This window comes from Acinonyx jubatus, chromosome E4 (assembly GCF_027475565.1).
Source record: "Acinonyx jubatus isolate Ajub_Pintada_27869175 chromosome E4, VMU_Ajub_asm_v1.0, whole genome shotgun sequence".
Lineage (NCBI taxonomy): Eukaryota > Metazoa > Chordata > Mammalia > Carnivora > Felidae > Acinonyx > Acinonyx jubatus.
The window spans coordinates 26301357-26326270 of record NC_069395.1 but is presented as its reverse complement, the minus strand read 5'-3'; the positions used below and the strand labels follow the sequence as shown (position 1 = coordinate 26326270).

Below are 24914 nucleotides of genomic sequence, written 5' to 3'. Positions count from 1 at the left end.
CCCCCCGGGGGGCCCGCCCCCGAGCACATGCCAGCCTTGGCCCCAGCCTGGCCTCTGAGGACCGAGTGCCGTCTCTTCTGTGCAGAGACAGCCAGGCCTCCACCTCCCTGGGCATGCAAGGGGCACGCACGGACTGTTAGAGCACGCTACCTAGTTGGTGGCCGCGAGCAGGTGCGGCAGGCGGGAACCCAGAAGAGAGCTCCTGTCCAGAGGAGGGGTCCTCACGCAGTCAGAAGGAGGAGAAGCAGAGAAAAGGTCAACCAGACACCAGAGGGAGAGCCAGAAGATGATGTGGCAGGAAGGTTGAGGAGCAGAGGGAAGTGGGGAGCTATTCAGTTTACCCCCCTTCTACTGGCTGTCAACCACTGGGACGACAGCACCCAGCGATTCCCGGTTCAGCCCGCCGAGAGCGGGGAGGGCAGAGCTTGCGCCAAGGCAATCGGGGCTGTTGGCGGGGAGGATTCAGGGCGTCGGTGCTGTCCCTGACTCCGGCTCTGCAGCTGCAAACAACTTGGGTTTTTGTTCTGGCCTGACGCGCTGCACCTGTTTAATGGGGAGGGCTCTACCTGGTGAGACTCCAGGTTCCAAGGCCACAAGGAAGAGATGCTCCAGAGCCCAATTCTTTCTGGAACCTCAGCATGCTTCCCTGGTGAGACTTTCAGTCTCCCGGAAAAAGCAGGTAGCCCGGTTTACCCCACTCGACATGAGAAATCCGGGTGGTTACTAGTCTCAGATGTGAACCTCACTTTGGTCTCTGACCCCATGGGTGTGAAATCATGGGTCTCTGGGGGTTGGAAGGAGAGAAGACAGGGCTCTCCTGACCAAGCCCCAGGGCTCTCCGAAGCAGCTGTGTTAAACTGTGTCAAACCCACACCTCCCACATGCTTTCCTGGCTGGACATTCGCCCTGCTGTGCCACCCCTCCCCAGCACATGATTCCCTTCTGACGGGAGTCATCACGCAATGACATGTCCTACTTCTCGAGGAGTAGAGATGGGCCTCTTTCCTCTGGATCCTGCCAGTTCCCACCCTCCAGCAGGGGGCTGGCTTGTGGGCAGCGGGGCGTGTTTCTAGGCAGTGAAACTGTAAGGAGGCACCTTGGGCTTGAAACTGCACAAGGGTACGGAGAGCAGGGGCCCAGGCTGGCCTCCTGGAGTGGAGGACACAGGGTTATTGTACAGGAGAGAGAGACACAGGCAGGTCTTGTGGGTGTGACCTGGGGCTGGTAGGAGCGGACAGCAAGTGAATTAATTTGCTCGTGAGCGCCCCGTGTGTGCAGAGCTCTGCTCCGGCACCAGTCACAGGAAAACAGACCTGCTCTTTGCACTTGAAGAGCTCACGGTCAGGCTAGAGGACAAAACATGCCCACAGGGAAACAAGGAGAAAGCAAAGGCACGGGAACCGCTTGCAACAGGAAAAGGCAGATCCTGGGAGAAGACAGGGCAGTTGATGGCGAGCCGGAGGGGGACACCAGCCTGGCATTGTGAAACTGGGCCATGATATTGAGGGAGGTCCCCCAGTGGGGTGAAGTTCTTTGAGCCCCCACAGGGCTGGGTTAGGAAGAGGTTAAGGCATTCAGCAGCAGGCTGGGCAGAAACAGTGCCCGGCTCATTATTAGCCATCCAAGAGTTTCACTTGGTGGCTGTAACAGGACAAGCCTCCCATCTGTCTCCGTTCCCTTCCCCTCCCTTCCCTGGGGAAGGGCCACTCAATAGCCACAATCGGAACCCTTTGTGGGCCACTGAGCACAGCCCTCAGAGTTGGGTTTTAAAGAGGCAGTGTGCTTCTCGGGGGAAAGGGAAGGAGGAGAGGGGCTGATGGGCACAGCGAGCTGGGGCTATGGAGGGGTGTGTGCGTGTGTGTGTGTGTGTGTGCGTGTGTGTCAGTCACTTGGGGCGCTGATGGAATGCCTGTGGCTGGCAGAGCTCCGAGCTGGAGTGTGGATGTGTCTGTGAACAGGTCTGGAGGAGAGGGTAAGACAGGCTGTTTGACTGTGTGGGTGTGTGCACGCATGTGTATAGTAGGACTTTCTGTTGTTGGTTAAACAACCTGTTTCTATTTCCCCCAGCTAGAACCTGGCTCCCTGGAGCCAGAGTTTTATTAATTGCTCATTCTGTTCACACCTCTGGCAGACAGGACCCTAGGAGGCTAGGAACTAATTATGTGCCAAAGAAGCCCCTCCTGGTTCTGTCCTCTGGAGCGACACCTGGGTGTGCGGCCCACCTCTCTTCCACAGTCAGGTGAGCAGAGTCTGAAGGACAGGAGGGGGCAGGCTCTGAGGTCCTACAGGCTCAGATACTGACCTGGTGTTAGCGGCAGTTTCTATCACCTAACACCACGGCTTTAGGTTTTCAGGGTCGTGGACGGCAATTCTCAACTAGGGGACAGATGGCTTTGTGCTAGGGCAAGGCATGGTTGGTACCCTGATTTTATATTTGGAAGTGAAAGGAGCCTATGATCTTTGCGTCATCAAGTACAAAAAGGGCACGGGGTTTTTATTGTTTTCAGTGGGTCATGAATTTTTAAATGTGGAAAAACACTGGCCTGTGATGAGCCAGCTGCAAGTGCGTCTTTGATGGGTGGATTCCCCAGGGGTTCTCAGGGAGTGACACTGAGCAGGCCCATGCGAGGCCCGTCTTCCCGCGCTCTTGTTCTCCCAAACTGCTCTCTACTGGGAGGTTCGCATTTCTTGATTTGCCATCAAACCCAACTCCCGATTTTCTCTAGAGGCTGAAATTTGAGTCGGTGTGACTGGGGGTCCAGTCCTCCGGGCTTGGTGTAGGGAGGATTCCTTTCCAGAAAGGATATCAGAACCCCACCAGCCACGGCCCCGCCTCTGCTGCGAGGAATTTCCACAGCGACCGATGCTAGGCCGCTGGGCAGAGGGTTCATCCCCCCCCCCCCCAGGAACAACTGTGGGACCACCATCCCCATCTCCACGGGCCCCACCTGACTCCGAGGTAAGAGGAGGCAGCCTCTCGGGCCTCTCCTCAGCCTTACAACAGCCTGTAGCAAGTCCAGGGGTCACTGCCTACTCTTTCCTTCCGCCACCACTGGGGGGGCTCCTCGGGGAGGTGGCTCGTGATCCTTCTCCAGTCCCGCGTGCTCTACAAGAGCAGGCCCCCCTCCCCCACCTGGCCTGGGAGAGAAATGCCAACTGACCTTAAAGGTGTGTTTTCGGCTGATGTTGTCCGAAGGCTGCACTGCCGCCACCCGGAAGCTCAGGAGCGGGATGCTACCCAGGATGCTCTCCTCCTTCTCATCTGTCGGGTGAACAGAGGCCCGGGTGAGACGCACGTGCCCGTGGCCCGCGCAGAGGGGGAGAGAGAGGAGGGTATCTGCCCGCTTACGACAGATACCGATAAATGCTTGTGGCTCATCTACGGCCTGTCAGGACTCGGGGCCGCCACCCACCAAGCACCCAGGGTGTGCTCTGTACAACAACGCGAGGCACGCTCCCGGGAGGTAGGGAACCCGGCGGCCTTGCAGACACGGTTCTAGGTACCGGGACTAGAGACGCGAACGAGAGAGAAGTGGTACGCACCCTCCAGGAGCTTACCTTAGGGTAAACAGATAAGTGACGACTGACATTACGGAGGGTTTGCTATACGCCGGGTACTGTTCTAAGTTAATGGCCTTAAAGGATTTCACCGTACCAACAATCCCACAAAAAGGTCCTGCTGTTACCCCATTTTCTGGGGAAGGAGGCTGAGATGCAGTGGAGAGGTTAAGTAATTGGTCCCAGGTTACTTAAGTAGAGAGTGGTGGATTGGTCTTTGGACCCAAGAAGTCTGACTCCCAAGCAGGCATTCTTTTTTTTTTTTTTTTTTAATGTTTACTTATTTTTGAGAGAGAGACAGAGCGTGAGCGAGGGAGGGGCAGAGAGAGAGGGAGACACAGAATCTGAAACAGGCTCCAGGCTCCGAGCGGTCGGCACAGAGCCCGACGCGGGGCTCGAACTCACGAACCGTGAGATCATGACCTGAGCCGGAGTCGGACGCTTAACCAATTGAGCCACCCAGGTGCCCCCCGAGCAGGCATTCTTAACCACTCTCCTGTCTATAGAGACTCTGCAAGCAAGACAATTCCAATAGGGAAACACATAACAGGATGATAATGGGATCGGGCAGGGCAGAGAGGATAGTCCCCTCTTCGGCTCTGGCTCCTCTGGGTAACTGTTTCCAAGGTTTTCCCAGGCACCCAGCAGCTTGCTCTGTCCTCTCCTGACAGGGGTCTGCCTTCCCCTCTATGGCCCCCATGTCTCCACAGGAAGACATGCCCCTGTGTAACCTCTTGGCCCTCTGTTCCCCGGATCAGGCTAACAGCCAGGCTGTTACATAATTCACCCCGAATCTCCAAAGGAGCCTGATGGATTAGCTAGTCAGGCCCCCCCCCAGGTGTCAGCAGGAGCCACGGAAGGTGGGGGTGCTCTGTGGAATAGGTGGGGGGGGGCAACTATGAGGCCCTGGCAAGCCTCTCCCCACTTCCCTGGGATAGCTCTTGAGTCCTGGGGCTAGAGACCCTGCAAAACCCTCAGGGTTCAGAAGGGGTCTCTGGGATTATACGCTCATGGGTTCCCCTTCTCTTCTTCCTCAACACTTAGATAAGATACTTGGCTTAAGGCCCAGCTTCCTATGCAGACTCAGCATGGTACCCAGAGGAAGGGCTAAGCCAAAGGATCAGGAGGAACCCAGGGCCGGGGACCCAGGGCTTCTTCAGGGAAACAGAGGCTGCCATCTTCTGGGGGTGATGGCCTTCTGCCTGGTAGTCTCCAGGCCAGTGTTTACGGGGTCTCTTGAGCGCATCTCTCAGTGGATGGTGGCCCCCATCACAGTGCCTCTTGAGTTCACAGCTCTTAAGTTTCTACCCTCACGCCAGTCCCAGAGTCTCTTGTCTGCAGAGGGCCTGGCTTTCCTTCATATTCGTTCATACTCTGGTTCCAGTCAGCCCTGGGTCCCAGAGGCTCAGCACCAGGGACCAAGCCTTGGCGGATTCTTCTCCCCCCGTCTTGGGGTTTTCTCTGTGACTGGATCCTGTATATGCAGCCCCTTCCTGATTTCTCTCCTCAGGTTCAGGTGGCAGCAACGCAGGGCACAGGGACAGCAGCATTCTGGAGGGTCACTGGGTACAACCTTTGTTTGTGCAAGTTAATGATTCACTGAATTGCCCCCAGGAGGCCCAGAGGAGGCAGGGCTCTGCCATTCCCGGGGCATGGAGGAAAAGAAACAGCCTCTCCTGCTGCAAAATCACTTTGCCCTTCTCTTCTTGTGGCCCCGCGTCAGCGTGACGGGGCCGTCGCTGTCATCAGCCCTCACTAGCTCCCAAGGTGCCTTCCTTGACACAACATTGCTGTACGTATTTTAAAAATAACTTCCTGGAGGCTGCCTCACCACAGTTATTAGGTCTCTCTCTCTTTCTGTTTTTGAGACGCTAGAGAGTCAGTATAGGGGTGCACGGAGAGGACAGAAGCTGGGGGATGTTCGTTTACTCAACACTGGGCGCCTACAATGTGCCATGCACCGTTTTAGGCGCTGTGGCTACAGCGGTGAACAACACTGTGATTTCTGCCCCCACACACTGGATCGGACACTCCAGGGCGACGGGAGGAAGCTCCACACACAAGCCCCGATCGGTAGGTCACCTTACCTAGTAGTGAGTAGGGACCTTCCTCTTCTCCTTCCTGTTCCTACCCCATCCCCCACCCCAGGACTTCACCGCGTGTCACATGACTTTCCTGTTCACCCACTGTGTCCTCCATCCGGACCTAGAACTCTGCCTGAAACCTCGAGGGTGCCCGGGAAATATTGTGGAATGTGACGTGATCGAGCGCGTGAGCAAGCGGGCTCTGTCTTCACCCCACCGTCAGGACCCACAGGTGCCGGCAGCTATGGGGCATATTTGCATATCCCCCCTCCCACCGCCACCGCCCGGCCACCGTTGGTCCACTGACCAACGTCCACCCGAAGCAGAGCCTGATGATTTGGCAGAACAAGCAAGAGTGGGCCCTGCCTTCCTGTGGCCCCTGCCAGCCCCAGTGGAAGCGAAGCTCACCTTTATAGTAGAAGAGACAGCGATCCACCAGGACGAACCAGCGCTTGTTCCACTGCTTGACCCCGGAGCTGGCCTGTGGGACACGTGGAGACAGACGGGAGGGACCGTGAGCTGGGCACGGGAGGGGGGATGCAGGGGAAGGTGTGCGGCACGAATTATATAAGGACATCCTGCCTCTGGTTACGGTTTTGCCAGTAACCAGTGGCAGCCAACCCCCTTAAGACCTCGGACGCAGGAAACGGACCCTGGACTATTGCCCGTGACCTTCCAGTTCTGTCTTTCTGCGCCTCAGCATCTCTCCCAGGGAAGATAAAAGGGGTGAGAGATGAGCCAGGATAAGTGGGCAGAGGGCAGTCAGGCAGAGTGGCAAGGTCAAACTGGGAAGAATTAGCGGACCCCTAGACTAAGGACAGTCCCCTTAGTGCAGCAAGAGGGACCTGCTGAGAATGAGCCAGACGGTGCTCTCATGGGGATGGTGACCCAGCGTACTTCAAAGTCACTGCATCTGCCCATCGGGAGACCTGGCTGGATTCCCATATTTGACATTAATTTTTCTGTGTGATTTTGGGAAGATACTCAACTTCTCTGAGTCTTTATAAAATTAGGAGATTCACAGAGATATACCAAAAATAGGATACGGAAGCACATACCAAAACACGCAGGGACTCAGAAATACAGAGGAATCGGAGCGGCGGTCATGGTGGGGGGACCGGCAGGGGAGGCCTCACCTGCTTGAAGAGCCAGCCCGCCTTGGTGACAGGTGCATTGAGATTCCGCTTCATGGAGTGTGAGCGCTTCCCAAAAGCGATGGCTTTGCGGGATGTTCGGGTTGCCTGGGGAGACCGAGAGAGAAGCAGGCCTTTCTTCCTGTCCTCCTCTCTGCTCTATCTGCAACGGAAGCTACCCTCGGTGGGAGCTGTATCTCTCTCCACGCCTGGGGGACTCGTCACGCCAAGAGGACCAGGTGGGACTCTTGGATCTGTCCTCACTCAAGGGCACAGCTGTCCAATTCTTCGGTGCTTTTCTCTTATCTCTAAAATGGGGCTCAAAATCAGTCCGACCCGTCTCACAATGGTGTGGGTTTTGTTGTGGTGGTTGTTGTGAAGAGAAAGTAAGATTTTTCATTTCGCCCCCGGGCTTTCTTCTACTGTCCTGACTCCCCAACTCTTTTGTAAAGCTTTCTGGCACCCATCCAAATACAAGTACATTCCTGATGTCATCATCCTGTCAGAGTCCTGCTCCCTCTCGAATGGCCGACGTAGCACAGAGCAGGGAGGATACACAAGTGTTCTCCTAGCTCCTTGTTGCCACATGGACACTGTCACCCTTCCGCATGCTGGCAATAATCACTCTGGAAGCACCCCTGATCTTCCATTGTTTAGCCCTTTTCATCACTGTCAGCTTCTAGATCAATTCCTTCAGAATCTTAAGATTCTGGTACCAATCATCCCCTTCATTCAAAGTCTTGCCATCACCGTGACCTTGTCCCTGATGATGACCCACCCACTGCCCTGACCTGATAGTACCGTGAGGTCCTCAGTTCCAAAACCATTTGCTTCTACCCCAGCACTCACTCCCATGGCCGCACCTTTGACCTGGTCGCACCCAGGCCCCTTCACCACTGACATCTTCAATTCTGAGATTTCGACTTCCTGACGCCCTCCTGTCCTTTGGGCTTGCTCACCCCATTACTCGACACCATCAGCTTTTCTACTCCATTGGCATCTCCAGCTCCTCAGTCCTCCCCTTTTCTTCTGGATCTGTCAGTTGCCTCTTGGTTGTATCTATTTCCCTAAGAAGCCCAGGGGTGCCTGAGTGGCTCCGTTGGTTAGGCATCTGACTTCTGCTCAGGTCATGATCTCGCGGTTTGTGGGTTCGAGCCCCGCATCGGGCTCTGTGCTGATGGCTCAGAGCCTGGAGCCTGCTTCGGATTCTGTGTCTCCCTCTCTCTCTCGGCTCCTCCCTCACTTGCTCTCTGTCTCTCTCTCAAAAATAAACAAACATTAAAAAAATTAAAAAAATTACTTAAGAAGGCCAGACCCCACATGGGAATAGGTCAACTACCCTCCCAAACACCCCATCCGTTGTCATTGCTTGGCCTTCTCTAAAACTCAAAATCCCCGAGCAATCAAATTATCCTCTCCCTGCACTCACTGCCAGAGGACGGTTCTGGCAGAGGAGAAGCACACTGCAGTACAGATGAGGCCACCACAGACCACCGTTCCCAAGCACAGCTCGGCTCATGAGCCATCATTCCGCTCCCTGCCCCGCGAGCTCCCCCTCTGCCCTCCCCGCGGTGGACCTGGCTCCCCTCCTGCCAACACACAGACAATCCAGCGATCAGACATGCACTTCCTCAATTTCACACCCTTTTACCTAGAAAATTACTGTCCTCACCACTCATCCCCTCTTCCTCTTCCATGTCAAAAGAGGTGCCGTCTTCCTTTTCAAGGCTAACACATTCGACCCGCCATCTCCTGGGACTTTGCTCCATTCATAATCTCCTCTCAAATCTGTCTTCAACTTTTCCTTCTCTACTGGCTGCTTCTCCCGGGCACATGGGCTCCGTCCTCTCCATCTTAAGGCATCAGTCTGTCTCTGTCTGTCTCTCTTCCCTCCACCTCTCTCTGTCACACACACCAGAATCCCCCCTCAACTCTACATCCACTGCCTGTTGTCAGGTAACACTTTCCCTCCTTTCCCTGCAGGAATATTCTCCTGGGAAGAGTCCTGACATCCTCTCCTCGCGTTTACTCCTAACCCCCCTGCACTTCTTTCCTGAAGTGGCAGCTGCAATGTCATTGAATTAAGGCTGCTCAGTCTTAGGCCATCATCCTAAGACCCTGGAGAGCATTTACTTTCTCTGCTTCCTGCGACTCTTGGTTTCTGTGACAGTATTCTTTCTTTTGAGCTCCTCTACCTGTGGCCGCTCCTTCTCAATCTCCACCTTTACTCAACTGGTGGGCCTTGACCAAACTTTTAAAATTCTCATTTTTCTTGTTCCACGCTGTCTCTGTATCTCATCTATACCCATTGCCTTGACTACCAGCAATGGGCTGAAAATTCCCTAATCCGTACCTAAGACTTCCCTCCTAGCCCTGGTCCATTTTGTAACAGGTTGTCCAGCCAGGATGAAGTAAATGCAAACCCGAGCCCGTTGTCTTCCTAACCAAGCCTGTTCTGTATTTCTCACTTGGTGAATGGTACTACAATCCACCCACTTGCCCAAACTAGAACTCTGAACCGCCTCACACCATTCCCTCCTCCCTCCTCTCCTTATCCCACATTTACGGGTGGGTGAGTCTATGTTCCTAACGGTCCTCGGATCTGTTCTTTCCTGTCGGGTCGTCATCTCTTCTTGCTACGCACCTTCTGGAACAAGTCAGGTTACTTCTCTAAAACAGGGTAATCGTGACGCTCTCTTAACGTTTCTTACTACCTCTCGCCACTTGGAAGACTATTCAATTTCTTAGCATGGCTCACAAGGCAGGTCTGTAAGAGTCGCCGGGCCCATGACCCGCCTTCTGCCCCTCTACCCAACAGGTCCCTTGCGGTCAGGCCAAACTCCTGGTGGTTCTCTCCCATCCTCCCTGCTTTTGCTCATGACTCATGGAAGACAGGGGGATCAGGATCTCCCTTGTTCCCTAACAAATCCCAACTCATCCTTTAAGCCCAGTGTAGACCCCCCCTACTCCACAAAACCTCCTGGATCCCCCGGGGCAGTTAGCTGCCCCTCCTGTCTGTCCATTCCTGCAGTCTAAAGCATGTCACACTGCAATGGAACTGTTGGCTTTCCAGCTCCTTCTCCAAACTCTGAGCTCTTTGTAGGGAGGAAGTTGAATCTTATTCATCTCTTCGTCACCAGAGCCCGGCAAGGTATCTGGCTACAATAAACATTTAGCAAATGCTTGCAGAAGAAAGGAAAGAAGAAATTGGGATTTATTATAAAGCACACCCCAATCTGGGGGATAAAATTGTTTTCTAACCTTTACTAGTAAAAATCCACATATAAAGGCTGAGATTAGGCACCTGAATCACCACCTACTCCCCTAAGAATAAGCAAATCCGCAAATCCTTCCCTTCCTTCTCAGGCTCTCACCTGCCATAGCTTCACCTCCTCTCTGTGGCCTAGAAGCCACTCCCATAGTTCACCACTTCAGCCATTCTCCTGCCAAACCCTCCATACTCTCGCCTCCTTATCTTTCTGCCACGGCTTCCCAGCACCACTCAACCTTAGGCCAATCCAACCGTCTGCCTTCCCTGCTTTCACAGCCAGTCTGGGAGTGGTGCTGGAGTAAAACCACACACAACTGTGGACTGGAGTCAGCCAGAGTCAAGTCTGTGACCTCAGTTGACCGTTCGACATTATCACGCAATATTTCATATTCCCCTCGTTGTCCTCTGTTCCTGTTCTCCAAACCTTGGGCATATTCTCAAGCCTCATTGCCTCTCCACCCACCCCACTCTCTGCAGAAAACCCTACCTCCTACCTCCCTGTAGAAGTTGAGGACGTCAGATGGGAACGTCTTTAACTTTCTACACCCCCACCTCCTAGCTTCACATGACTTTCCCGTGTAGCTCAGGAGTACCCCTTCCCTATGCAGGCTAACAGCACCTCTGCATCTGACTTCTCCTGTCTCCACAGAAATGAGACTCACGGCTGTCCCCTTCCTCCTGAACCCATCTACTGGGCCACGCCCCTCCTGCTCGCACATCTCAAAACAAAACAAGATGGACCAAGCAGACCTCCTGCATCTGGCATATCTTCTGGCTTCTGTCCCCTACCCCTCATTCCCCCTAACAGTGAAGTTTCTTTACAGATACGTACATTTTAATATTTCAAACACTTCAGAAAAGTAGAGAATAAATCACCACTTTGTTGGTTTCTAACAAAACGTGACAAATACAGCTGAAACTCCCTTTGAGCCCCTCCTCAATCTCATTACCTTTCTTCCTTCCTAGAGGCAACTGCTGACCCAAAACTAGTCAGCTTGGCAGTGGTTACATGCTTGTACTACAAATATACCTATACATATGCCATATCACTTTCATGTCCGTTTTACGTAAGCGATAGCACGTTTTTCATATTCTGCAACTTGCTTCTTACCCAACATTACATTTTCGAGATTTATCCTCGTTAATACACATAGCTCTCGTGCAATTTAATTTTTGGAGAGCACTCTATTATATGACTGTACTACCCCTTACTGTCCAGTTTCTTAGAAGACTAGTTTCTACTCTTCATCGTCTGTCTGCCCGCCCATCTCCTCTTTAGCTCTCTCCTGCTCGCCTTCTGCCCCCATCCCACCACCTGTCAGGTTCTCCAGTGGTACGCCCCATGGACGCTTTCAGCCCTTATCTTACTGGACCTCTGTGCCACATTCTTGTCTGGATTACTTCTTCCTCCTGAGGCTCTCCTTCCTTTCTGAGCTCTCAATTGGCATCTCCTCCAAGAATAATTCCTCTTTTGCCGTCCCCCTAGATCAGTGGTTCTCAATAGGTGGAGGAGGGGGCAATTTTGTGCCCCAGGGAACATTTAACAATGTCTGGAGACGCTGGTTGTCATAGGGCAGGTATTACTGACATCTAATGGGTATAGGCTGGGGATGCTGCTTAACATCCTACAGTGACAAGACAGTCCCAAACCACAAAGAACTATCTGGCTCCAAAAGCTAACAGTGCCAAGGTTGAGAACCCCCCAGTCTAGAGATTGACCTTCTATAAGGTTCCGGTCTGACCCCTCTTCCCTTCCTGTGCTCCACCCCTCTTGCATCACCTTACTTGCTCTTTGGAGACTGTTGAAACAGCTGGACAGGCTAGCATATTTCCTAGGATTCCTACCTGACAGCTTGCCTTGGGGGCTAGACTTACCCGGACGCTGGGCCGCTCTGGGGGGACCTCGGACACCATGTTGTGGTTGGATGTGTCGCTGTTGGTGATAGCCGGGCGTTTTCCACCTGCTTTATTGGACATGTCCAAGGCCGATCTGATTTCAGGTTGATGAAAACAGAAGAAAGGGACTGGTCAGAACCCAGAAAGAATGGAAGGGCCCTAGCTGTATTCCCTACCCTGCCACCCACTGTTCCAGCATCAGCACAAAATCACATCCCCTAAGTGCTATCAAGAGGTCACCTCAGCTGCTCCTTCCGCTCTTCTGAGACCACATGCCAGTAATCTTGGTTGGGCATTTTCCTCTTTCTTTCCTGTAAACTTATTTTAAAAACCTAGACCTTAGGACTCTGGAACTCCTTTTCCTTCTAACTGAAGAGACACAATGCCTCAGTGGATATGAGAGTCATTTAATGATCTTTCTTTTCCTTCCATTCACTGAGCCGAGATCCACAGAGGAAGCCAAGAGGAATTCACATTTGGCTCTCAGGGTTATATCACCTTCCCTCAGCACCTCCCTCAAAGGCCCCTGGGTGATACGCCCACCTCAAAACTATCTCACTCCTTGAGGCTGAGATCTGGGAGACACTGGGAAAAGTGGGTGAGGTCAACAAGCTGGATGGCCCTTAGAAGCTTCCATTCCTCAGGACTGAGGTGAGAGACCCTAACTCCCTCTGCTCTCCACACCCCCTCTTTCCCCTTCCCAGCTGCAAAGTGGCAGTGGGGGCGGGGGTGGGGAAGGCTGGAAAGGTCAAGCAGCCAATGGGGGCAGACATACGTTTTCAAGTTAAATTTTTTGTTTTCTTCTGGGACCTGGCCAGTCACTGGGTGCAGAAATGTGTTCCGTCTTTCATTGTGGCTGTGGAGGCAAAAAAAGAGAGAGGTTGTGATAAAGACGGAAAAGGCAGAGACACAAGCTAAAGGAAGGGTGGGCCCCAGGCAGTGACAGGGCCCGGTGGCCCCATGGGAGATGGTCCCTCTGTCCTCTCTGGGGTCCAGGAGAGGCAGGCTGGGGGGCTGGGCTGTAGAAAAAGCAGCTGCAGTCAGGTGGGGGGTAGGGAGACACCTTTCACTAGTCAGTGCTAACTACTTACACAGATCGCTGAGGCTGGAAATACGTCCCACTTAACCCCTTCAGTGGTGACCCTGGGCTTGTAACTGAGTGGGGGGGGGGGGGGGGGCGGGAGTCTCCAACAGCCAAGGTTTCGTGTGTGGCAGGTTCTCTCCCAGGCACAGCTCCTGCCCGTGCCCCACATAAAAACTGCTCACTCATTATTTGCTGAAAGAATTCCCTTGTGACCTTGGACTCCTTTCTCTCCTGTTTTATGTTGCATCTCTTGCTTTACGTGAAACCAGAGATCCAGACACTCCATTCCTGAGCTCGGGCTGGGACCCACTCACGCTTCCAGTTCAGGGTCCCTGCATCTAAGGGGCCACTTGATGTACTGAGGCCCCAGGGACCGACCGTCAGGCATCGAGGTGAGTGCCGGCTCCACAGTCACATCTAATTAAGGGATGCTGGGGCCTGGGGTGGGCTGGGGTGCTGGGAGGACAGGCTGCTAGGAAACGGGGTCTGTGCAGAAGCAGATGGGGAGCAGGGCCATGGAGGCTCCTTGGGGAAGTCCTGCTGTGGCTCTCTGGCTGGCTGAATGTCAGCCTAGTTTCCTGGTGGCTTCTGGGGGAGACAGACAGTCTGTGAAAAGGGTAGCAGATAGACCTTAGAGGGGGGCTGGTGCTGTGGGTCTAAGCCACCAATGGCAGCCATTGAAGATGGCTTCTGAGAAGAGGGGATCACTTGGCAAGAACATTGTAGGATCCAAGCATCTAGCCAGTGGGGGACTGGGTGAGTTTTAAGGTCTTCACTCATCCCTCGTGACAGATGCTGTGAGAGTCCAGAACAGTCTCAGTCCTCCCCAAGAAGCAGGCACCTGGACAGCGCCTGTTGAAGCCATGCCAGGCTTGGGGCTTGGGGCGGGGGGGGGGGGGGTCCTGACACCAGACCACTTGAGCACTCTGACAGCGACCAGCCAGGGCTGCCTGGCATGCGGCACCCCAGCCGGCCCCTGAGGAAAGAGAGCCTAGCTTGGTCCCTTCCCCTCCACATGAGAAGTAACCTTATGGAGACCTGTCTTCAATAGTCCGGGAATCTCAGCCCCTGGGCTGTCTGCTGGAGTTAGAGATAATAACAAACGGTGGGTTTTTTTTTTTCAGCTCCCAAACCAGCCATGTTCAGATAGAATCCAAAGCCCTGTGCAGAGAAGCCCGGTGAGCAGTGGCCACAGTCTATGTGGAAATCTAGGGTTTTGCAGCTTGGGCTTGCCGGCCAGGACCCTAAATCTGGCCAGTGTCCACCAGGACTCGGTTCCAACTCCAGCATATTGCTCACCTGCTCTCCACGTCTCAAACTTTATTCCCTCCTCCCTCCAACAGGGATGCTCTCCTCAACTGCAGGGCATCGTTGCAAGGAAGGGTAACTGGTTCCAGTCCCCCCTGCCCCCCGCCTCTCCCCCATTGGGAGGCGAGCAGTTTGTGAAAATAAGGTCCTCGAGGTGCCAAGATCTCTGCTTTTCCCCGGTGGCACAGAGCGCCTGCTCCCCACCTCCCACGTCCAGCCCGCTACATGTTCCCTGTGCTAACTGCCGGAACCTTCCCCACACACACTGGTATAGACAGACAGACACACACACACACACATACACACACACACACACACACACACACACACACACACACACACACAGAAGCACACACAGTCTGCTGTCAGCCGGCACAGGTCTCTCAAGGGACAGCGAATTGCTCCCTGCCCCAGACTCTCCTACCCAGCAACCCCTACAAATGACGTCCTCTCTCCATCCCGGCGCTACCAATTTCAAAATAGCTTCCCCTTCACAAGCACTGCAATGCAGCAGCCATTGACCTAACTCCTCTTCCTTCTCCAGGTCAGGTCTGGCAGGGCCCTCGCTCAGAAGCCCCCGACCCAGCGAGCCGCCCATCAGCCCGCTCACGGAACTCGGCTCACCGGCCACTGAAGAAATCCCTACCTGACCCGCCGATCAGCCCGAAACTTCAACATCCTTTTGGCAGCTCTGTCCCCTGTTCGGCAGCCTCAGAGGACCTGCCAGCCACCCTGCTCCTACCATCCCTCTGAGAAGTAAGTCCTCCGGGTCCCGGTGGCCAGCTCGGGGCGCGAGGCAGGCGCGGCTGGCTCCCCCTCCTCCCGGCTCCAGCACCAGGCGAGGGGGAGGGGCTCTCCCCGGGTGGTGGCAGGGGGTGCCCAGGTGCCCTGGGGGGCCCGTGGCTTCCTAGCATCCAGCCCGAATGCTGCCGTCTGAGTGCTGGAGGCAGAATAAATGAGCAGGGATGATATCCTCCCGGTCCAGGTCCCCGAGGAGAAAACGCTGAAACAGAGGCGGGCGGGCGCCGAGCAGGTGTACAAGTTCCAGGTAGTCCGACCTCCCTGAGCTAAGGACACAGAGTGGCCGGGCGGGCGGAGCTGTCTGGGGCCGCGCTCCCATCTGCGCGGCCTGCAGGAAGACCGTCTTTCCTGCCTCCCGACCCCCAGCCCCGAACGCAGGCCCTTGGGCTGAAATCCACGTGCTTCGCAGAGACCCTTCTGATCCCGCGGGCACGAGGGTTAAAAGAAGCTCCAGGCTCGGCTGCTGCCACTGCCTAGAAGCTGAGATTAAGTTTCCCAGACTTCGGCACAGACAGGGCACAGCGAGGGGGGATTCTGCGCAGCAACCCCCCCCTCCCCCCAAACGTGCTCTCTTAGGACCTAGCCCCGCCTGGCTTGCCCTCCGCTTGGGGTCCAGCTGAGGGGCACGGGGAGCCAGAGCTGGTGGCAAGGACCTGACTTCTTTGCTCTGGTGAACTGGAAGGAAAGCTTCCTCCCAAAGCTTGTGAGGAAGAGGGCAGCAAACAGGGCTCAGAGGGGGTCACCGTGTGTTTACTTCTGAAAATCTTCCCAGATGCCATATGAGAAATCCCAGCTGGCGACTGTCGCATCTGCTCAGGGGCAAAGGAGGTTTGCATCGCCTTGAAGTTCCCTGAACTCTCCGGGGGCTGAAGACGATCAGATCTCCCCTTTCCCTCAGGCCCTCGGTGTCTGAGGGTCCTGGGACTGCAAGGGCCTTCTGAAGGTCATCTCTTCCAACCCCCTGCCTCCAGGCAAGCTCACTCTGCAATCAATCTCATTAAGTGCCCTGGCTGTTCACAAAGGGCTCCAGCAAGGGAGGCTCCAGACCCGCTGTCAGCTTATGCTGCCAACTTGTTCTTTCTTGATACCAAATTTCAGTTCCTCTGGCTTTCCATATTATTCCATTTCTGCCTTCGGATGACAGAATCCCTTCTGAGCAGCGTGGTCCTTTATCGCAGCACCAGGCAGTCCGTTGACATCATAGTCTGTTGTTATGGCAATTCTGTGATGCCACAACAGACCCTGAAAGGGGAGGGCGGGTCTAATTTTTCGGATCGAGGTCACAACTCAGAGAACCGTGCAATCAGTGAATGCAAAAGCGAGCAGACAACATTATTATTTAACTGCGACAAGACAAGCCGGCTGGCTAGAGCTGGGGTCAACAGCTACCGATATTGAGGCAACTAATCCTAAATCCAAACGGTCAATATATTCAACCATTTAGCGGGACTTTTGCAAATGGTGACAAGAGCCTTCGGGTGCCAGATCCCACCTCTCTCTGGCCCAGCCTAATTAGTTGAGCCCTGCTATGGTTGCGGGAATCTGGGCCCTCCTCTGGTGCCAGCTTGAGGTCTCTGCCTGTGCACAGTAGGCGCCTAATAAATATTTGTTGAACCAACAAGTGAATGAATGAACGAACAAAAGAAACCCTCCGTGCTCCAACTTAATTTTTAGCCACCTGCATTTGGAGTTTGACATTCTATTACCAAGGGCCTCCCTACCTTTGCTCTCTCTTAAAATTAATTACTTCCTCTCCATGAGAGAAGCTCTGTCTCTGCCCCCTTGCCCCTTCACTCAGCTCCCCTGCCTGGCTCCCCCTCGAATATATAGCTTGGCTTTGATCCGTCTTCATTAGGAGGGGAAGAAAATTAAGCTCATCTGTACAGGAGGAGGGAATGGAGGTGCATTGGGAAAATGAGTTTTCTTCCTCTAGAAGGCAAAAAATATCCCCTTTCTCTTCAAGCTGAGCTCAGGAACCTCCCACAGGCTTTGCTTAAGTTGTAAGCTAAATTACTTCTCCCATGCCTAGTGAAGCTAGCACAAGGGAGTAGGAATGTAGGCTCAGGGGCTTTCCCTGCTTGTCGAGGGCTCTGAAATCCTCAGGGTTCAGGCACACAGAATGCCTAGCTGGGGTTCTTTTCCTTCACCACTAAACTGCACAGAATGACAGGTTGTCATTTTAGGGTAGACGTCAAGAAGAACTTACCAGGTACAGGATATTTTAAAAGGGAAACAAGGATAGGTGATTCATTTTTTCTCTCTTCTTTCCTTTTTTTTTTTTTTTTGGTGGGGGGGATGTCAAAGGCCTCCATTTCTCAGGAACAAATAGTTATGAGCACATCTCCAAATGGACCTCCTGATTCCCCCCCCCCCCCAAAAAAGGGGGAGAATCTCAAGCAGTCAAGCAGATTTTGTGATGGAGGCAGGAACATCCCTAAACTCCTGGATCTCCCACTGGGTGGCCACCTTATCCACTGTGCCTACAAACGTGGCCCCAATGGCAGTGCCACCAGTGAAAAGAGAATTGGGCAACACCAGGCTTACAGTCCAAGATCCAACGGGAATTAGCAATGTGACCTGACTTCTCTGGTTATTCGTTTCCTCGTGTGCAAATGAGGTACCTTCTAATTCTATGAAATAATAGCTGGAACTTGCAAACTGTGAAATGTTTTATGCATAAGAGATAATGGCGATGATTAATTTGCTTAAAAACAAATCAAGAAACATGCCAGGTGCCGAAGCTAGAAAAGGAAAAACATACCATTCAGGTTTAAGAAGGCTATGTGCATGGGGCGGGGGCTGGCTTTCCAGAAGTACCAATACCAGTAAATTACAACAAGCAGAGGCCGGGCATCCGCCTCTCCTTCCTAGTTAGGGCTTTCCTACTTCCTGAGGCGCCCTCAGTCTCCGGGTCCTGGTGACAGCCTCACTACAAAGATAACCCAGTACTGATCTGTCTCCAAACATCCTCCCCAAGCATCGGCATCTGTCTAGAGGGCTACTGGCACTACACGGTCAAAGGCAGCAAATTCAACCCCAGTCTCCGCGACCCTTTGTAGGCATGCATGGTTGCACATGTGCACGCACACGCGCGCGCGCGCACACACACACACATACACACACACACAGGTTGGACGCCCAGAGCTCCCACCGTGATAAATATTGAACAACTAGAAAAATACACTCAACGCCTTCCACCCTCTGGGCCCCTCCTGGTTATCTGCCCTATACCAAGCTGCCTATTTCCATAGCTCCCGAGAATCTGCTGACAGAGAATTAGCCCTGGCTAGGCTTCCCCATCCAGAGAGCACTTTGGCTTCTGGCATCACAGCTCATTATATGGAGAGAGGACATGGGGTGAGCAGGGGGGGGGGGGGGGAGGGGGGGAAGCGGGGGGGGGGGTGCTGCCTGTGGCCCATCCCTCCCACTTCCTTCTTTTCCCCAGCTAGCAAATTCCAAGTGAGGCCATCCACACTCCTGGGACGGCTGCTGCCGGAGGGCGGGGGGAGGGAGGAAGGTAGGGAGAGGTTTGGCTGCAGCTCCCCACCTCCCTCCCCACCATGTCTCATCATTATTTTTGAGCAGCTTTATCTGCTCCGGCATTCTGTCCCAATTAAAACCAGCTCGGTTTACAGTTCCAACAGCGCTGGTGTGCCTGACCATTGAAGCTCTCCTGGTCATTCCTCGGGAAAAATACGCTGCCCTAGCCAACTTCTCCCCACCAAAGTCCCTCCGTCCTCCGGCCTATTGCTGCCACACAAAGAAGCCAAAGGAGGTCAGGCCCCGGTGGCCCTCCTGGGGATCTGCAGGTGGCAAGGAGCACCTCGGCACGGCACTGTGTCTTCTCCACGTGCTTGCTGCCTGCAGAGCAAAATACCAGCTCTGCGGGCTCCGGGGACCCAGCTGCCAGCCTCACACCGGTACTTGTTCTCTCCTCTCTGCCCTTGTACCATCCTTCCTCCCAGGCCCCAGTCATTTCCAAAAGGGCAGGAATAGGGCGTCCTCTGCCAAGCAAGCTTGGAATGTCCTGAAATGCTAGGCCACTGGGCTGAGCGGCTAAAATGTAAGACTCGGGCCGCCCCCTTTCCTGCTCAACTCTGCCTATCCTCACAGCCCCCATCCCCACCCCAAAGGGCCAAAACACATTTCCCTTACTATGACCGGTTGTGGAATGCTGGGGGATGTTCACCCGGAGCTCGGTCCCTACCTCAGATAGAAAGCAGATGAGCTGGCTTAGTAGCCAACGGAGGGGAAATCACAAATCAGGGGTCCAGAGTCAGGTTTCCTCCCTTCCCCACCGTGTCCTTCCTTGGGGTCTCGCCGTACTATCTCCTAGCCCCTGCCCTGGGCTGGAAAGAAGCCCCAGACGGCAGGGTAAGGGTTGCGATCTCGCGGGCTCTTTAGTCCCGGTCACTGTTTGTAGCGTGCACGCGCGCGTGTGTGCGGCGGGGAGCGGCGGATATCTCAGGGAGGGGAAGTTTGCGGGGAGTGTTCATTCTGATCTTGTGCCCCAGCTTGGATTATCTTATCCTCAAACTGATGACGACGGCGACGACGATGACGATTTTACTTTATGTGATTCCATTCATCTTCCGAAAAATGAAGATAACCGGGGTGGATATTCAGCACAGCCATGCTATGTTATGAAAACGTTGAAATTCTCCCTTATTGGTCAGTAAAGAGCAGCTCTACCAAGCCTCTTGAGCGCCCCCTCCTCACCTCCCCACCGGTGCCTGCCCCGCCCCCCCGAGATCCAAAGACACCACGGGGGAGGGGGGGCCCACAGGACTCCAGGCCCCTGCCCTTTCTGGTCGACGAATTACTGAACGTCATTCCTGAAGCCGCCATTCCTTAACTGTCAGAACACCAATGGCCCTTGCAAGCGTCAAGATAGGGATTCTGGGCCTAGAAGTTGTGATGTGCAGGACGCAGGACGAGAGGGGCCTTTCCCGCTTGTCCACCCCACGCCTGACCCAACTTGGGAGAACTGGGGCAACGCAGCTCCCTGGGGCTCCTCACCTTCCTTGCCCTCACGCTTTGGTGTTGTTCCCTGCTGAAGGGAAAGGACATTTAGGAAGGACTGTCATTCTGGCTCCACCTTCCCTCCTCACAGCCTTTCCTGAGTGGTGAAGCCTGATGGGAGCAGGGGGAAGGCCCCAGACTCCTCCCTCAGTCTCCAAGCCGCCTTCTCCTGACAGTCAGCAAGAGTCCCACGAGATAAAGGGGCAGGATACTAATTAATTACTGTCTTCCCCCCCCCCCCCCCGGCTCTGAGCTAAATCCCAAAACCCCAACCTTTCAGAAGCTGAGGCGGCCCAGCTGTCTGCTTCCGAGCCTCCAGAAGGTCATTGGAACCAGCTCTCTTCATTCCTAGCTCAGCAGATTTGGTTCTGGTGTCCCAGACAACAGTCCCACCCCACCTCACCCCAAGGGAAAGCATTCGGCAGAGTCAGTGTTCAGAGAACAATGCAACCAGACTAACGTCCCTCCTTCCACACCCTCCAAGGCTACAAATGCCTTCTCAGTTATCAATCCAGCAACCGGGGAGGGTCAAGTTGTCCTGTGCCTCAGCTTCCTTGTGTCAACAATGAACCAATGGTGCAGCCACTCTGGAAAACAGTATGGAGGTTCCTCAAAAAACTAAAAAGAGAACTACCCTACGACCCAGCAATTGCACTACTAGGCATTTATCCACGGGATACAGGTGTGCTGTTTCAAAGGGACACATGCACCCCCATGTTTATAGCAGCACTATCGACAACAGCCAAAGTATGGAAAGAGCCCAAATGTCCATCGATGGATGAATGGATAAAGACGATGTGGTATATCTATACAACGGAGTATTACGCGGCAATCAAAAAGAATGAAATCTTGCCGTTTGCAACTACGCGGATGGAACTGGAGGGTATTATGCTAAGTGAAAGTGGTCAGTCAGAGAAAGACAAACATCATATGACTCCACTCATATGAGGACTTTAAGAGACAAAACAGATGAACATAAGGGAAGGGAAACAAAAATGATATAAAAACAAGGAGGGGGACAAAACAGAAGAGACTCTTAAATATGGAGCAGATGGTTACTGGAGGGGGTGTGGGAAGGGGGATGGGCTAAGTGGGGAAGGGGCACTAAGGAATCTACTCCTGAAATCATTGTCGCACTATATGCTAACTAATTTGGATGTAAATTAAAAAAAATAAAATTAAAAAAGAATAATAATTAAAAAAATGAACCAATGGTAATAAGTAGGCCTTGTTCAGTACACAACACAGATGAAGGGGTTCAGAACAAAGGGGATAAATTAAGCTCATGTGGTCTGGGCTTTGCATTTGGAGGAAGGCAAGGCCCATATCAGAGTCAGGGAAGCTGAGGTCCGTTGTCCCAACCCTAGTGACCGGAGAGAGAAGACAAAGTTCCTGTTCTTTGTCCAATCTGAGCCTTTTTTGTCTCCAGGAAAGAAGAGGGACAAAGCTTCATGATTCAGAGGGGAGACACCTGCTCCACCAGGCTGGCTGTAAGAACACAGGGATAAAAGACACAAACCCTCTTACTTGTAAGCCCGTGGGCCATAGGTCTGGGGACTGTGTGTGACATGGAGCGGGGGCGAGGGGGTACCCACGAATGTTAGTCCGACAACACCTGCCTAGGTGCGGAGATGCGGAAGGGCAGCCGCATACAAACTGCTTACCGCCTGGGCCTTCTCGGTTGCTGTTGGCCAGCACCTCACACACAGTAGGAACGGAATGGGTGATGGCCGTGGTTGCAGAGGCAGTGGGAGGAGTGGACGTGTGCCATTGCACTTTGGGAGATGGAACTGTGAGTGAGAGAGGCAGGAGGGCTCAGCTTCCGGTCCCTCTCGCTGGGGGATGTGAAGGCAGGTTCCATATGCTCCGGGGCCCCCTCCTCTCCTCCCCGCTCCCAACTGGCCAGCCCACGCTGATAAGAGTCTATGAAGCAGGGGCTTTGTCTGGGGGAGAGGAGAGCAGTAAATCAATGGGAGCAGAGAGCAGGGGCCTGGACAATTGCTTCTGGGGGGGAGGAGCCCTCATCTCAGGGAGGCGCATGGAGCAAGGGGGGACAAAGGCAGGCGGATGGCAGCAAAGCTTTAGTGTTAGCATCACCCCTCACCTGCCCCGGGGGGGCCAAGCCGGCCCCTCCCCCCAGGGAGGGCTCAGCTGCTCATCTCTCCTAGACTGGGGGACACAGATGGATTGTGGGAAATTCCGAACACCTCCTTCTGCTGGGAGTGAGGAGTCTGGAACTTCCCACGTGCTTGGGGAGCTTGCCAAGGGCTCTGAGGGCAGAGGCATCTCCCCAGATTGCTGTCTGCTGTAGGGAGGATCCAAAGTGATCCTGGGAACGCAGGCCACCAGTGGAACGGGCCAGAAAATGGCTGTACCTGGGGAAGGTCATTGCCGTCTTCCCCCTCTGTGGACTGAGGACAGCTGTAGAGTGCTCCCCCTGCTATCCCAGAGAGGAGAAGTGAGATCTAGAAAGGAAAGGACTTAGAGAACTATTGAAGAAGGCTGTCCCATAGAGTCAAAGAATGGAGAGTGTGTGGGTTATCCTTATGGAAAAGGGTGAGGGCAGTGGTTTCCCCATCTGTAACAAAGTGACACCAGAGATGTTAAGTTAAACAAGATCACATGTTGGAAGCACAGAGGAAAATGCCTGGCACATAAGCATTCCTCGGCAAATTGCTGAAGTTATAATCATTAATAGATTAAAGGGATCACATAAAACAAGTAGCATTATTCTTTTTTTTTTTTTTAATTTTTTTTCCACGTTTATTTATTTTTGGGACAGAGAGAGACAGAGCATGAATGGGGGAGGGGCAGAGAGAGAGGGAGACACAGAATCGGAAGCAGGCTCCAGGCTCTGAGCCATCCGCCCAGAGCCCGACGCGGGGCTCGAACTCACGGACCGCGAGATCGTGACCTGGCTGAAGTCGGACGCCCAACCGACTGCGCCACCCAGGCGCCCCCAAGTAGCATTATTCTAAAGCTGTGCCGTCCAGTTTAGTAGCCATTAGTCATATGGGACTATTTACATTGGAATTAATTAAGATGAAATAAAATTAAAATGCCAGTTCCTCGTCATGCTAGCCACATCTCACCGTGTGGCTCAACGGTCACAGTCGCCAGAGGCGACCACACGGGACAGACAGCCATGGCGCACTCTACCATCGTGCAGCAGTCTATCTGGACAGCACGGGGCCAGAGTCTCTGCAAGCCACCTTCCGGTTCTAATATTTTTTGATTCTCTGGAACATGTACTTCCACACCAGCTGCTCTGGGCTCAGGGTCCTCAGGGAGTACAGGTGCCCTGCAAGTCCTCAGTTACAGCAAGAAGCAGGGGAAATCTGCCACCACCACCAGAGTTTGGTACATTTCAAAGTCGCATCAGAATTGATTTGGAGAATCCATCACTTTTTAAAGCATATACATTAAGAGATTCCCCTCCAAGATGGGGAATATTGTTACTGACAGCCTGTTGGGGGCAGGCTTGGGGGAGGCACTGGGGAAAGGTTACACAGCAGCTCACTCTGTGCAGAGAGGAGAGGTGGTAAGGGGGAAAGAATGGGGGAGCCCGTTCCTCCCCTGCCTTCCTTTTCCTTCTTGGATTGGCCAACTTCTGGCAGAGACCAGAGGGAGGAGGAGGAAAGAGGTGAGCTGCAGGGTCCTTTGGTTTAGAACAGGAAGAGCAGGCACACAGGGAAAAGATAGAGGAGTGGCCACCAAGGACAGGGGGCTTAGAAGTCCTCCTTCCCTGCGCCTCCCCCATCCCACCCTACCACCCAGACCTGGAGCCTGTGGTAATCACAGGGAAACAATCTGTCCCTAAACAAACAGCACTTGAAGCGGGTGCCAGAGTGCGTTCATTGATAACCCAGGTCGAGACAGGGGAGGAAGATCTCAGAGGAACGGGAGAGGCACTCCCAGGCCTAGACCCCAGCCAAGGAAAGGAGGAAAGGGAGAAGGATGCTGTACTGGTGCCGGTCAGGACAGGTGCCAGTCCGGGTAAGTGACACCAGAGTAACAGGGGCGGCTGCCTGCACCTGTCAGAGCGTGTGAGCCACTGTGCTGCTGTTGCAACTCCCGGCTGGGCCCGGGGACGGCACAGCCTACGGAATTCCCAGGGCCCGGTGCAAAATAAAAACGCAGGGCCCCTTGTTCGAAGATTAAGAATGTCAGGACGGCAACAGCAGAGCATTAAACCAGGCCTTGCTGAGCCTGTGGGGCCCACTGCGCAGGCTGTATGCCCAGGAAGTCCATCCAGCCTGGGGGTGCCAGGCCCTCCGTGCCACTTCCCCTGGGACTGTGAGGGCGGAAGGCGGCCGATCCCCTCTGCGGCTCACTCTCTTAATACAGGGCAGAGCACAACAAGTGGCCCCGCTCCTCCCATCCCTACTCCCCCCCCCCCACCCCCCCTTTCTTGGCTCACATGCCCAGAAACTTGGCTTTTGCTCTTGCCCTGCTGGGTCCCGGGCCCGGCCCCTCCCCTTTCTTGTGCCTGGTTTCTGTTTGCCTGTGGGCAGCCCGGCAGCTGAAGCGCCCTGCTGAAAGCCACCAGGGGCTTGGGTTTGCCTTATCTCTCAAATCTGCCTCCAAGATGGCACAGGGAGTGCTCCGTTCCTACCCAACAGTCCCCTTCAGGGCCACCTAACATCAGCATTATGCCCTCCAACCTTTTTCGTCCCAAGAAAGTGGCACGGCTACAAAAGAACTCCTGGCTAAGGGAGGTGGGGGCGGCGGGGCAGCGGGGTGGGGGAGTCAACATT

At 54.0% G+C, this 24914-nt stretch overlaps 1 protein-coding gene and 1 long non-coding RNA gene across 29 annotated transcripts in view; one reads left to right on the top strand and one right to left on the bottom strand.

Annotated features, from left to right (window-relative positions):
- Positions 1–24914, bottom strand: part of PLEKHA6 (pleckstrin homology domain containing A6) — a 141588-nt gene that overhangs the window by 29607 nt on the left and 87067 nt on the right. For 20 of the 22 annotated variants that reach the window (XM_027074790.2, XM_027074787.2, XM_027074789.2 and 17 more), the window contains 5 exons: positions 12718–12798; positions 11922–12036; positions 6779–6883; positions 6051–6123; positions 3162–3262 (listed from right to left, as the gene is read on the bottom strand). In XM_027074790.2, the coding sequence (XP_026930591.1) occupies positions 3162–3262; positions 6051–6123; positions 6779–6883; positions 11922–12036; positions 12718–12798 (475 nt within the window). The other 2 variants (XM_027074800.2, XM_053209255.1) reach the window with 2 other exon arrangements.
- On the top strand, positions 1779–23245 carry LOC106972904 (uncharacterized). Of its 7 annotated transcripts, none has more exons than XR_008293094.1 (10): positions 1779–2239; positions 5173–5350; positions 5528–5631; positions 12383–12593; positions 13296–13418; positions 14151–14204; positions 14879–15090; positions 19101–19198; positions 19650–20583; positions 21587–23245. It is a non-coding gene; the product is annotated as an uncharacterized LOC106972904 (long non-coding RNA). The 7 variants fall into 7 exon arrangements; XR_008293096.1 differs by lacking the exon at positions 21587–23245 and having other exon boundaries at positions 19650–19806; positions 20438–20584; XR_008293092.1 differs by lacking the exon at positions 21587–23245 and having other exon boundaries at positions 19650–20584.